The sequence below is a fragment of the Cannabis sativa genome, chromosome 6 (assembly GCF_029168945.1).
Source record: "Cannabis sativa cultivar Pink pepper isolate KNU-18-1 chromosome 6, ASM2916894v1, whole genome shotgun sequence".
Taxonomy (NCBI): Eukaryota; Viridiplantae; Streptophyta; class Magnoliopsida; order Rosales; family Cannabaceae; genus Cannabis; species Cannabis sativa.
Genome location: NC_083606.1, coordinates 6,778,862 through 6,792,809, shown reverse-complemented (window position 1 = coordinate 6,792,809; position 13,948 = coordinate 6,778,862). Strand labels below are relative to the sequence as shown.

Sequence of the window (13,948 nt, the reverse complement as noted above, 5' to 3'; positions counted from 1 at the left end):
TATCTTTAATCCCAACTATACCCTCCTCATTTCAAACCCCCACTCTCTCTCTAACTCTCCCGTTTTTCTCTCTCTTTCTCTAACTCTCCAAACCCATTCCCAACAAAACCCCACCGAACCATCCACGAGAAGCACCCGACAACCCACGACCACCGCACCACTTCCGGCGAAACCCATTCGCTTGTTTTCTGCATTTTTTTTTTCTGGTTTTTGACGATGTCGCGAAACATCGCTAAATGTCGCGAAACATCGCGAAATCATGAAACATCTCTAAATGTCTTTAATTCACAATAGCGCTTGTTTTCTACATTTTGTTTTTCTGATTTTTGACGATGTCGCGAAATATCGCTAGATGTCGCGAACATGTCGCGAAACATCGCGAAATCGTGAAAACATCTCCAATTCACTATATCGCGAAACACATCGCGAATATCATCGCTAAACATCGCGAAACATCGCGAAATATCGCTAAATATCGCAAATCATCACTAAACTTCATCCCTGACCTCATATTTGTTCTATCATTGCAAATACATCGCTAAATATCGCTAAATATCGCAAAATATCGCAAAAAACTGGTAAACCAGAAGGAAAAAATGCAGAAAACAAGAGAGGCCGTGAGAGAAGATGACGGCGAGGCCTTGCGACTGAAGTTCTGGGTCTGTGTGTTCGACGGTAGGGGTTCTAGGTCGGGGTTAACGCCGGAGAAAGAGAGAGAGAGACATGGATGTTTGATTTTGATTTGTTTAAGGGTAAAATTGGATAGAAAAATAGTGTGAGTATATTTTGCATGATGCAAAATATGCTAGCATAATTTTAGTAGATAAATTAATTTTAAGCATATAATATCAAATTTCCCTTTTAGATTTGTAAAAAGCTCCCCAAACGAGACCTATATCGTGTTTTATCATTCAAGATACTTATTTTAACACGTGATAAATATACAACGGCCAAAATCAGATGGGCATATTTGCTACAGTCTACACTAGAAAACTTCTTTCTTCTTAAGAATAACAAAAAAAAAAAAGCAAAAATTAAAGAAAGTCATAATTGAATGATAAAATAAAATTAAAAAAATCGTAAAAAATATTTAAAATTTCGTGTAATTGTAATTTTATAATTTTTTATTATTATTTTTTTTTTTATTAATTTTGTGTATCTGTGAAATAATCCCTACCTTATTTATCCTATTTTGTTCAACTTCTACTTTCTTGTTCATTCCTCCCCTACTATGTAACGTTGGGCTTATTATTGGGCCCAAAGCAGTTCTTGAAATTTGGGCCAGTGGCCCAATGTTCATTTGGCATCAGCCAGCTATGACCGACCGCACATGGTAAGTGAAAACAGAGTGAAGGGTAAAATGGACATTTTCATTACACTCCATTGTTCTCGTCTTCTTCCTCTGTTCACTTCTCCAATCTCCGCCACTGTTCCCTGAAACCCAATTTTCAGTGGTTAGATTTTGATCGACTATGGCCAATCAAGGTGCCAAGAAGCGCAAGGAGGAGAACTCTCGCCACATCACCAATCTCCGCCGCCTCATCATCGCCTGCAACGTACGCTTTTTGGCTGCTTCTTCTTCTTCTTCTTCTTTTTTCCTCCCTCAATCGAAGAAAAAAATAATGAATCTTATGAATACCTGTGTAACCCATGAATTCTCTGAATTTTGAGTTAAACATACAATTATGACTATCATACATCTCTCTCTCTGTATATATATGTCGAATTTAGGTTATTTATGCAACTAAAACATTGGGGTTTGATTAACATGTTAATAGGACATTGTCAGTGAATTGGAAAACTCGATTTCATCACTAAATTCTGGCTGGTGTATTAGGAGATTTGAGTTTTCACTAATGGAAATGATGATCTTTATATAATTCATTGTATGTGTCAATGTTTTTTTTTTTTTTTTTTTTTTTTTTTTTTTTAATTTTCAGCTCAAATATGGCCTTGTTCGATGCTGTGTTGCATCATGTATTTTGGTTTCTAAGTTATTTCTTTTCTCCCATTGTGCTTACGGTTTGGTTTCATTCAGGCTATTTATTTCGTATTTAGAATGTTGATTTTCCATTCAAGTTTCACCTGGAAGCATTGGATTGGATTGGGTGTTACATCTGCAGCATATTTTTTACCTTATAAACAACTCGCTCAGATGGCGAATCCTTCTTATACTGATGATGGGGAGCTTTTGGATGGTGGGTTTGATATGAGTACTGGTGGAGTTTGTGGGTATGTCTTCTTGATGTTAATATATTTGTTACCCTATTTTTGTTTTTGGTTTGTTTGTTGAAGAACATGACTGATTTAAGAACAGGAATATTATAAATAGCAAGTGCTTTGATGACATGTTCATGAATTTGGAATTACCGGTTAATTTACTTGCACTGAAGATTATATTGATGCTGCTTAAGAAATTAGGGGATTGAGAAAGAGAAAAAGAACTATTCAGAATGATTTAGACCAATCATTTCTCAAATTTGTATTATTAGTTAAATCTGAACTTAAGTCCAGCTACAACACTGCTTCCTTTTAAAAGGTACCCTTACAATAATAATCGAACCACCCTATCTTACTTGACCGGTGAAACCGGGTGTGTCTATAACAGGGAAGCCCGAAGGCTGTCCCCGTCCCTGTCAGGGGAGATGCCAACCGTCTCTCCTTTCTACGAACACGAACCACCCTATCTTACAATATAGCTAATATGTTGCCATTGAAACAAATAAAATGATGTATGTAGTTGTATGTGGCCTGCTCTTCATCACATGCTGTAGGGAAGTATGTTTCTGCTCATCTTCTCCCTCTCCACCATACTGTCTCTTTTATGATTCATTGATTACTTTTTCTATGATGTCCGAGGCTATTTGTTTGATGGTGCATCTGCATGGAAACAAATTATGTACATTTTAATATGTTCACTTGAAATAGAACTGTTCGACTACATCTGCATGCCTCTTTTATTTTCTTTCAAAGTTGCAACACTTCGACTACAGAATACATTTTGCCCGACTTCCCTAAATATCCTTTGCTTTAGTTGGCTATCTGGAATAGAGTTCATATTGCCTTGACTTGAGTTTTGGTTTATGAGTTTCCTATTGGTATTATTATCATTATTGCCTGGCCATACTCGTTTTGTCTAGTATATTGTTGACCTTCAATTGTTTTTCCCTTCAGTTATTTACATGATATAATCTACATCACAAGCTTTGTACAAGTAGCGTCCATCATCTCTGGAAAATTTTGGTATATATATTTGGTGGTAAGCATTACTCACTACTGCTCATCTTATAATTATGCACTTAAACATACCCTTTATTGAATCGAAGTTAGAACTATAGAAGCGCAGTAATTCCATTGCCATCTATGTCTTGAATTGGGTACTTGTGCTGTATTTTAGCTTTCTGTAGAACTATGAATACCTAAAGAAGAAAACACTCAAAACAAAAAACTGTTCTTAGCCTTATCTTATCTGATCGAAAGACTAATTTTCTTATTTATTGGTTTTTCTACCATTCTGATGAGCTGATTGGTCATCAGTTTGGGCTTCTTTGGGTGTAGATATAAAATTTTGATTCGGCGGTAAATAAAACAAAACCGTAATCTAGTTAGTTAGAGCTGGTTTTGTTATAATTTTGGGATGTACAACTAGTTTGCATTCCTTTCCAGGACCTTCATCCAATATACACACACATACACATATATTATATAGCTCCTTTTATAAAAGTAGGTGTAATTGTTATGTTTAAATAAATTAGTGTCTTGAGAAAAATTTGTCGGGCAACTTTGTTTTTGGTGAGATGGCTGAGACAGAAACAGTTTGGTGGCTAACTCATGTTATGTTTATAACTCTAGATACCTGCTTTTGGAGCATACCAATGTTCTGGCTTTATTAAGCAAATCTTTTCCAGGGCCTCAGAGGTAACTATTACGATTTTCCCCTTCTGTACATTTCGTCAACTTCTCCTTTCTTGGCAGTAAGAGTGTATATTCTAACACTGTATATGTTTCACCTTTTGAAATAGGGAGATGTTGAGGATGAAAAGAGTCGGAAAAAACGGGAAAAGCTGGAGAAGAAAGCTTCAAGAGGCAAGTTTGTCAAACAAAGAACTAGATAATCCACGAGCCCTTTGAGTAAGAGCATGTTAGCTCTAGGAATTGAGGCTCTGCAACATGGCTAACACCCCAAGCGAACATTGTCGATGACTTGACAAAGACAAAGTGTTTATTTTGCAGTAACCATGAAACCCTCTCTGTTCTGTTTATGTTAGAGTGGTTTAGCAATATTATGACAAGGTTAGGGTTAAAAAAACTTTTGTAAGAAGCATTGAGACATGTTTTTGAACAGAATTGTTTCATGTATTTCTTGGGGAACAAGTGAAGAATGAAATACAAGTAAAAAATAATATGTGCATGCATGAATGGGAGGTGATTATAATACAAAAGATGTATTTGAACAATATTAAATATCGTGTCCAAATTTCTGAATGTTTGAATCGATGATATCATGCTAAAGTTTATGTAATGCTGTTAGAAATTAAAATTGAGCATGATGACGATGACGACAATGAATAAAGTAATATTTTAACTAGAGAATGTCATGAGTTTTGAAAATAGCAACAAATAGGTTTGAGTACTTACCAAATTCATATTATGCTAAACAAAACTATGTCTTGCCTAATTAATAGTTTTAAGCACTGTGATAAACAAGATGAACTAAACAGTTCTCTGGTACATAATAACAAGTGCATATGGATCATAACAATAGCAAAAACTCAAAGCAAAGTTTTTATTTTAACATATATATAACTTACTTATTTCTAAAACCTATCATTATTTTATACTTGGTAAAGGATTTCTTAGCAAAATTCATTTTTAAAGTCATATTTTACATTTTGCTTTCTTAGGTTCATTAATTTTGTGCAAAATGGTATCCAATACTTTAGAGAATTGGTCGAAATGTGTCACACAGTTAGTTTAAAAATTAAGAGAGATGGTGAAAACAATGTCTAGTCAAGTTTTTAGTTAGAGACTATTTTAAAATAATTTTCATAACTAGAAAGAAATGACTTCCAAAAATAGACCATTTTACCAATTATTACTTTTGTAAAACATACCTATAATTCTAAAAGACCAAACTCTGATATCAATTTTCAAAAGTTCAAGAAAAAAAAAAATACTATTTTCCTGAAAGATATGACAATAAATAAAGCACATAGGAAGGAAATTTTCTCCAAAAATCCTGGCAAGAGTGAGTCATGTGAATGTGAGTGGCGTTACTGACTAATACTGATTATTCAAATTATTTATTATTATTATTTTTTTTTTTGTAAGGACTGATTATTTAATATTAAATTTTACAAAAGGAAAATGGAATATGGGGTTTATTTTTTTAAGGCAATATTTTCATTACGTAAGCTTGTCTTAACTCTTAACAATGATTTTTTTTAAGCTTGTCTTCACAAATAACAATCATTTATTTATTTCTTTTGAATAAACAATGGTTCTTATTTTTGAACACGATTACACATCAATAATTTATATATAATATATAAGGAACACTATTTGATAAGATTACCCATTAGTTACTAAATGAATTTAGTTAAAAATATTAATTTTAAAAATATTCAAAAATAAAATTTGATCAATAATAAATAATAAAAAAAAATTTTAAAATTTTCTATTAATTTAACTACTTAATTAAAAATATGTTCGTATAAAATTAAACTATAAAACAACCTCAGCAGTTATATGGTATAAAAATAAAAAATAAGAGATTTTTTTAAATAAAAAAATTAAACATAAAAATTCCAATTTTTCTAATTTTAGTGTAATATATGCACCAAAATTATTAATTGGATCATTTATTTTGTTAAATAATAAAATACACCCTATATTTTCTAAAATAGTAAAAATAGGATCATGAGTTCAATTTTCAACAATTTTATTTTTTAATATAACTAACTTTAAGACAATTACAAAAAATATAACCAGTTTGTTATAATTAGATTATTATTAAGTTTTATTTTGATAAAAAAAAATCATTTCATGATCATATTTGTACAATTTTAAAAAATATAAAATTCATTTTATCATTTAGTAAAAAATGTATAATTAGTAACTTTTGCGATCCAAATGGTATTTACCAAAAAAATAAAATAAATCCTATTTAATTATTTAATAGTATTATTTTCATCTGTTTTATCTTATTTTATTCTGATCCTTCTTCCTAAATTTTAGTTCCATGATTATTACTATTATTATTATTCGTTTTGGTTGGTTATTACAATAGGAAAAAAACAAGAAGCAGAGCAAGTAAAAGGGCGGCTACCCAGTAGCAGCAGCAGTAGTAATCCTCATACCCACCTCGATTTTCGTATTTAAACCAAATCCACATTCTTTTACTCCCTCCATTCCTTTCTCCTCTTAAACGTATATATATACACACCACCACTCTCTACAACTCTTTCATTTCATTTCTCTCTCTCTCTTTCTTCTCTACAACACCAACCTTTCAAACCCTAACTTCGGATGCGAACCTCAACCTCCTCCCATGGCTACTACTGTTCGAAGATTTCTCCCTCGTCACTTCTCCGTTGACGTAACTTTTTCTATCTTTCAACCTTTTTCTTGTTCTTGATATGTATGTAATTCTATTCTATTCTGATCTGATCTTCATTTCTGTTTGATTCGGTTTTGCTCTGTTGCAGAGAACTAGCCGGATCTTTTCGTTATCTGGACTTAAACAAGGTTTGTGCTGATTTTCTTTATGAATGTGTGTTGTAATGGTTTTAAAAGATTTTAGCACAAGTTCAGTTCTGTTTGAAATTGCTTGAATTGTGTTGAATTTTTGAGTTGAAGTGTAATTGTGTACGGTATCTTTTTGTTCTTATGATATCTTGAGAAATTTAGGATTGGGAGGAAGTTGTAGGAGTTATGGCGTGATTGGTTCTTCAGAAAATTTGTCATTGAAATTTGAAGATAGAAGTAGTGATAGTTCATTTGAAGCCGAAGGTGTCGTTCTTGATGACGAAGTACAGAAGATTCGTTGTGTATTTGATGCTGCCAAGAAGAGTTTCCTCAGTACTTCGGAGGCTCTTGCGTCATTGCCGAAGATGCATCCTGAAGCGTTTAAGTCATTGCCACAGATGAATCCAGAAGGTTTGTTAATGTTTTCTTGCGTTCTTGGATGGATGCTTATAGTTAATTAGTTAATCAGCTTTTAAACTATTATGTTGACTGGTGTTACTTATTGATATTAGGGATTTATGTAAATAAGAATTTGAGATTGGACAACATTCAAGTTTATGGCTTTGACTATGACTACACATTGGCACATTACTCTAAAAATTTACAGAGCTTAATCTACGATCTTGCAAAGGAGCATATGGTTAATGAGGTTCGTTTTTTTTTTCTTTTTGAATATATATATATATATATATATATGCTAAACAAAAAGTTTTGATCTACATTGTGTATATGATTGAATGTACCATTGCTTGTGGTTTTTCAGTTACGATATCCTGACATTTGCATGGAATTCAAATATGATCCAACTTTTCCCATCAGAGGATTGTACTATGATAAGCTAAAAGGATGTCTTCTCAAGTTGGACTTCTTTGGGTCAATCGAGCCAGATGGATGCTACTTTGGTCGTCAGAAGGTACTTAAACTTCCAATATATATTCGGGTTGTCTAGTTCTGGATCTGGGTTTGGTTGTGAAACAACTGCTAATCAATGTTTACCAGTTAAATCTTCACTTGGATATACACAATGAGAATATATAAGGCATCTAATATGAGATTTCAGCAATGACCTCCAAATTGAACCTTGATAAATTTGGGGTCTGTTCTCCAAATCTGACATCTTCTACAAGTGGCTTTATCATCAAATCTAATTGTCGAAGTTCTTTTCAAGAAACCTTTCCTATTTTGGATGGTTGTTAAGTTCGGTTAGCTTTTATAGTCTTACCAAATTTAGTAAGTTGGCTCTGTATAAAATATGCAGGAAGGAAAAAATGCCTTGTGTGTTAGATTAGCTTTAACATTCAAAAGAAAGAAGATCAAAGTGAGAGTTTACAGAACCTAAGAGTGATGTCATTGCTTGGTTATGAAATTTTGTTGACACTAAAATTTTCTTTTAGCATTTGTAAGTAACATTTATCGTGATCACTCATTTAGCTTTAATTTTTAACTTTGTCTTAAATTAGAGTAAGATTGTTAAACAAAATTATTGATGATGCATCGCCAGTGAAGTTTGCTAGTTAATTTTATATCTTAAATTGTCACATTCAACAATAATTTTTTTGCATTAATCAATTGAGGTATTATCCTTTGGTGTGATTGTTAATTTGTCATTTTCTATGTTGCAGCTTAGCAGAAAGGAAATAGTGGAAGTTTACGGAACTCGACATATCGGTCGTGACCAAGCACGAGGTCTTGTTGGCTTGATGGACTTCTTTTGCTTTAGCGAGGTTAGTTTATTATTTTTATATGTTACCGATCGATATCTGCCGAATCTTACTCTAAGAAGTTGCGCATGTACAGTGTAAAATTACCACATGGAACATTTGTTTCTGCAATATGTGTAACAGGAGCTAGGACACAGGACTCTAGATGGACTTAAAAGCTCATTACACAATTCAGGGTCCAACGACTATTAAATTACAGAATTCTTAATTATGCCAAGATCAAGTGCAACTCATATTCCTAGTGCCAATGAACTGTTTTGTTTTTAATAATTGCTATGTAAAATACTTGATCAACTATCTGATACGAACTTACACACCTCCCATACAGGCACTAGAGTTTAGTAAAGTAAGTGAATACTGAGTTGGATTTGCTTGAAACTATTTGTTTGTCAAATATTTTAGTTGAGTCGGTCTTTGTGAGGCAGGGGAAGACATTTTTTAACAAGAGAAACATCATTATTCTACAAAAAAATAAAAATAAAAATAATGTCCTCTAGCATAAGAGAGTTGGATAAATACCTTGGGGAAGTAAAAAAGTCCCTTCTTTCTCTCCTCCAAGAGGAAGAGGGATATGACGGTATAGTTTATTTAAGTCATTATATGTATCTACTTTTTTTGCTGTCAATCAGAATTCTGTAAAGATTGTTTATTATCTTGATGCATACATGTTTACATATGGAAGGTAAAAATGTACGAAATGTTAAGATAATTGCATGCAAGCTGTGCTTTGTTGAGTCTTCCAAATTTCTTAAGATTCTGTCCATATGAACTTCTAATGGTTTGTTTTATGGCTACTTCACAGGCATGCCTTATTGCAGATATTGTGCAACATTTTGTAAATGCTAAGCTGGAATTTGATGCTAGCTACATCTATCAAGATGTAAATCGTGCAATTCAGTATGTTCACCAAAGTGGATTGATGCATAGAAGAATTCTTTCTGATCCATGTAGATATCTTGTAAAAAATGTAGGCTCTTACTAGACATTATGTTTTCAATCTATATATTCATTTATCTTTTGTTCGATCCATGAGTTATTTCACATAAATTATTTTGTGTTGTTTGTACTATATCTCTTTCTTGGAAGCATTTTGTGATCGTTGCATGAGTATTAAATTTTCAGGATCAGCTATTACATTTTCTGAAGATGCTCAGGGAAAAGGGGAAAAAGCTTTTCTTGCTCACCAACTCTCCATATTTCTTTGTGAATGGTGGAATGCAGTTTCTGTTAGAGGTAATTTGTCTTTTATTGTTTGTGGAGAGGGAAAAAATTATTAGAATGAAGAAAGAGTAAACTAGGTGACCCAAGTCACAAAACTAATGCCTTTATATTTCTGGAGACTGGTTACTCTATTATATATATATATATATATATATATATATAAACAACTGATTACTTTATTATTAACAGCATTTGATAAAGATACAAAACCAGTCTCATTTAAATTTGAATTTATCAGCTGTTTAAACTTGTGTAACTTCAAGTTTCATGCATTTACTCAACTGATGAATATGTAGTATTTTTTAATTAGTTTAAAAAGTTTGCACAGTTTTCCATTTTGAAGATTAAATATATGTGTGCATATGAAATTACACATCTTTATGTATATACATCTGTGAGAATTAAAAATTTCAGGGTTTATATATTTATTTTCATTGTTTCTGTAACCCTTATCATCATTGGGCTGTTTGTGCTTCTGAAATATTCTAAGCTTACTCTGATCTATGATATGATTTAGGATTCTATGGGTGACAAAGACTCGTGGAGAGAACTTTTTGATGTCGTGATAGCCCAAGCAAACAAGCCAGATTTCTACACATCTGAGCATCCTTTCCGGTTTGCATCTTTAGCTTGTTTATTTATCTATCTGCTTCATTTTTCCTTATCATTCATTTGTGTATTAAATCAATATTGAACTTCTTCTTTGATTGATTACCTTGAAAAAGAGGATGATTGTGCTGTAATTTTTTTCTTTTTTCTCTTTTGATTTGTGATTGTTTTTTTCACACACAAAAAAAAAATGGATTTACACCTTTGAATAAGGCATATGAATAGTGTGATCTTACGAGTTCTATGCTATCACTTGCGAAGAGATAGTGATAGTTAATGTGTTACCCTTATCAATTGGTGTGTCGGGAGGCCGTAACAAGATATACAAATTAGTTACAGTGATATCTGCCTTTGTTTGCTTGCTTTTTCTGCTGAAGAGTTCAAATTTGTCGAGTACAAAGTGGGCTCAAGTCTTTGCTCTAAAATCATGAGTTGAAAGTATTCTCTACTTTTCTGTGTTCAAAGACATGCTTCTTCCCTAAAATATCCACACACATACACACCCAACAAAAAAAATTATCAATCCTTGTTTTTTTTTTTTTTTTTTTGAATTTATAATTTCCTAGTCGTTTTTATAGTTTTCTCCCTAGTGGCATTTTGGAGCTTAGATTTCTTTTTGCCCTTAGTTTCACCATGAAATATTAAGAGCTATATCAATAAATTGCATGCTGATCTGTTCTCTGTTTTGCTTTCTGGAACATGAAGTTGTTATGACCCAGAGAAGGACACATTAGCTTTTACAAAGGTGGATAGATTTCTTCCTAATAAAATATATTACCAAGGATGCCTTAAGTCCTTTCTTGAAATCACCAAGTGGAATGGCCCAGAGGTAAGTTTTGTTTTTATTTGTTTGCTGTAAAATAGTTGCCAGTTTTTGGAATCTATAATATGTTTGAAGTCAACTTTCTTTGCTGTTGCAAGAAGATAGTGTAACTCCTTGTCTTATAGGTGATTTACTTTGGAGATCACCTATTTAGCGACCTTAGAGGACCTTCAAAAGCTGGTTGGCGCACTGCTGCAATCATCCATGAACTAGAGGTCTGTTATCTTGACCTTTTGAGTTGTAGTAGCTTTCATTCAAAGTGTTCTGAAGTGTCTTATGTGTACATGAGAAAATCTGTAAAACCAAGAGTTCCTTATCAGCTTTCTAATTATTGTGCAACTGAATCACAGCAGATGATAACTTAATCTTATGTATTTGTAACTAGGGGTTAAAATGGCATAGTGAAACCTACATAATTTATAAAATACATTAGAGAGTCTATTTGAGTGAGTGAAATTTCAGAGAGAATCGTGTAAGGTTGACAGGCAAGAGGATTAATATTTTCTTGCAGCTATTGAGGATGAATGGCTATCAATTTTGCTTTGTTTCATGGTTATTGCACTCTTAGTAGTGATTATATGGCAGTTAGAACTGTAAATATGTTCATCTTGGTCTCAAATGTTGCTATTTTGATGTTATATTATAATATAGGAGTTGAGGATTTGATGTATTTATAATTAGAGTCTGATGATATGGAACTAATAACTCAGGGCTAAAAGAAGTTCAGGTAGGGATGTTATTCTTTGGTAGCTGTTTATGTAAAGTAGCAACGTTGCCATACATAGCATTTTCTCTTGTAGAAAGGCATGGTTGAAGATTTGCATTACTGACCAGGGGAAGAACATTTGTTTATTTTGGATTTGTATATTAGTTAATGAAACATGTTCATGTGTCAATGTCAATTGTCAAAGAACCTAAATTAATAAACAAACAGTTTCATTAAGAATTAATTTGGAATCAATTACATTTCCTGAACTTCCAATTCTAAATTTTTAGTTGTTGATTTGTCTTTTAAATCTTTATTAGTTCAGTTTACAGTTTCTTTTCATAGAGGATGGCGCTATTAACATGTTTTGCCAACTGCAGAGTGAAATCCGTACACAAAATGGAGATGCTTATCGTTTTGAACAGGTAACTTTTCTGTTACTATCCCCTCTCTTCATTCTTTGTTGGTGTTGTTATCTTTTCTTTCATCTGTTATTATTTTTATTTCATTTCCTTTTGAGGTTAGTGAAAAGGGGTTATTGTTTATTAAGAGTTTGTTCCCAGTCAAGCTTTGTGACCTGTAGTTTACGACAATGTTTCGGGATGTTTGTGCATTGGTGCAAATGCTGTACATGTTACTTTTGTTTTCTTTTGATTGTCTCTCTCACACACACTCATGCAGGTATTAAGATATGTAGCGTGTAAGCTAAATTATAAGCACTTTATTCTCTCTCTCTCACTCTCACACACAACATGCAAGGGTAAGATCAGTTGTAGACACTGAAAGCAGATTAGAGATAAGCTTCTGAATCACTTAGCAAACTCAAGAGTCATGTTTGAAACTGTAGTCCACTGTTAATTTGTTTTACATGGCTTTGTACTTATGCAAAGAAATTTTTCAGATAACTATTTGTCATTTGGACAAGAATGACTGATGTAAATTATTTATTACCCCCCCAACCCCATTTGTCTAGTCCAGGCAGATCTTATATCCCTTTACCATTCTCTGTTAATGCAGGCAAAATTTCACATAATTCAAGAACTCCTCGGTAAATTGCATTCAACTGTTGCTAGTAATCATCAAAGCAAAGCTTATAAATTGCTGTTGGAGGAACTAAATGTGGAGCGAGTGAAGGCCCGTCAAATGATGAAGAAAATGTTCAATAGGTCCTTTGGAGCCACCTTCCTCACAGACACAGGTCAAGAATCCGCTTTTGCCTATCATATTCATCAGTATGCAGATGTTTATACCAGTAAACCAGAAAATTTTTCGCTCTATCCTTCTGATGCATGGCTACATGTACCCTACGACATCAAGATTATGCCACACCATCTTAAGGTAGTCTTTCTCCTCAAATTATTTTCATCTCTACCCTTTATTTGATAATACATGAGCTTTGATTTTGCCGAAATTATAAATTGTTGTTGGTAGTTTTTTCATTGTTGGCACACTATTCTAGGAAGTTTATTCGTGAATGATTATGCATCTCTTCATTAGAGAGGGACAAAAAAATAGAGGGATAGAAACACTTTTGGATAGCACATGTGAAGGAAAGAAAACTTGTTTATTACAAAATTACTATTTTTAAGGTTCCCAAATTAGAGAAAAATTTTAACCGATTTTGTCTTCCATTCCCTTTTGAATCCAATCAGGGAAGGGACGTTCTACACTATTGTTTTTTATTCTATTTTTTTTTTTTTTTTTTTGGAAAAGAGTACACTTTTCTCTCTCCACTACAGCAAAAATTAGCTTAGCTATTTTCTGTGAAATTTCTAGTTTTTCTTTCTAACATGTTCCATGTTACTTCTTTCAGGTCCCATCGAGTTTGTTCAGAAATTGTTGAATATAATTCTTTTGAAGAAAGGGTTAGTACAAGTAGAGTCCTACAGCTTTCTAAATTCTTTCTTGCCAAACGTAGCTAGTAAATTTTGAGCCACACTTAGAGGTTTAGGCCTATTAGTATTACTTACCATGCTCCCCCAGTTTGGCTGGCCAAATAATAAAAGCATACATCTTGATTCTTGAAGTAGACATGTAGATTGCATGTCGCTACACTCTTCATTCTTTTAACTGTATATTGAATTTTTTTCCAAAAAAAAAAAAAAGAAATATTACCTTAAA

At 32.8% G+C, this 13,948-nt stretch overlaps 2 protein-coding genes and 1 non-coding gene across 4 annotated transcripts; 2 read left to right on the top strand and 1 right to left on the bottom strand.

Moving 5' to 3' along the window:
• Positions 1-1,330: 1,330 nt before the first annotated feature.
• On the top strand, positions 1,331-4,464 carry LOC115725764 (uncharacterized). 2 transcript variants are annotated; one of them, XM_030655370.2, is made up of 5 exons: positions 1,331-1,556; positions 2,039-2,232; positions 3,175-3,259; positions 3,853-3,918; positions 4,023-4,464. In XM_030655370.2, exons 1-5 carry the CDS (start codon positions 1,473-1,475, stop codon positions 4,113-4,115), a joined length of 522 nt encoding a protein of 173 aa, XP_030511230.1. In that variant the 5' UTR covers positions 1,331-1,472; the 3' UTR covers positions 4,116-4,464. The 2 variants fall into 2 exon arrangements, with proteins under 2 accessions (XP_030511230.1, XP_060973728.1); XM_061117745.1 differs by lacking the exon at positions 3,175-3,259 and having other exon boundaries at positions 1,334-1,556.
• Positions 2,551-2,675, bottom strand: LOC115696132 (U6atac minor spliceosomal RNA). The gene has a single exon (XR_004007726.1). It is a non-coding gene; the product is annotated as a U6atac minor spliceosomal RNA (small nuclear RNA).
• A 1,757-nt stretch (positions 4,465-6,221) lies between the features above and the next one.
• On the top strand, positions 6,222-13,948 carry LOC115725261 (uncharacterized). Its single transcript, XM_030654715.2, has 14 exons — positions 6,222-6,598; positions 6,708-6,747; positions 6,910-7,158; positions 7,260-7,396; positions 7,511-7,660; positions 8,370-8,471; positions 9,271-9,435; positions 9,591-9,701; positions 10,207-10,304; positions 11,004-11,127; positions 11,247-11,336; positions 12,208-12,252; positions 12,845-13,165; positions 13,641-13,948. The coding sequence occupies exons 1-14, from the start codon at positions 6,551-6,553 to the stop codon at positions 13,668-13,670; spliced, it is 1,710 nt and encodes a 569-aa protein (XP_030510575.2). The 5' UTR covers positions 6,222-6,550; the 3' UTR covers positions 13,671-13,948.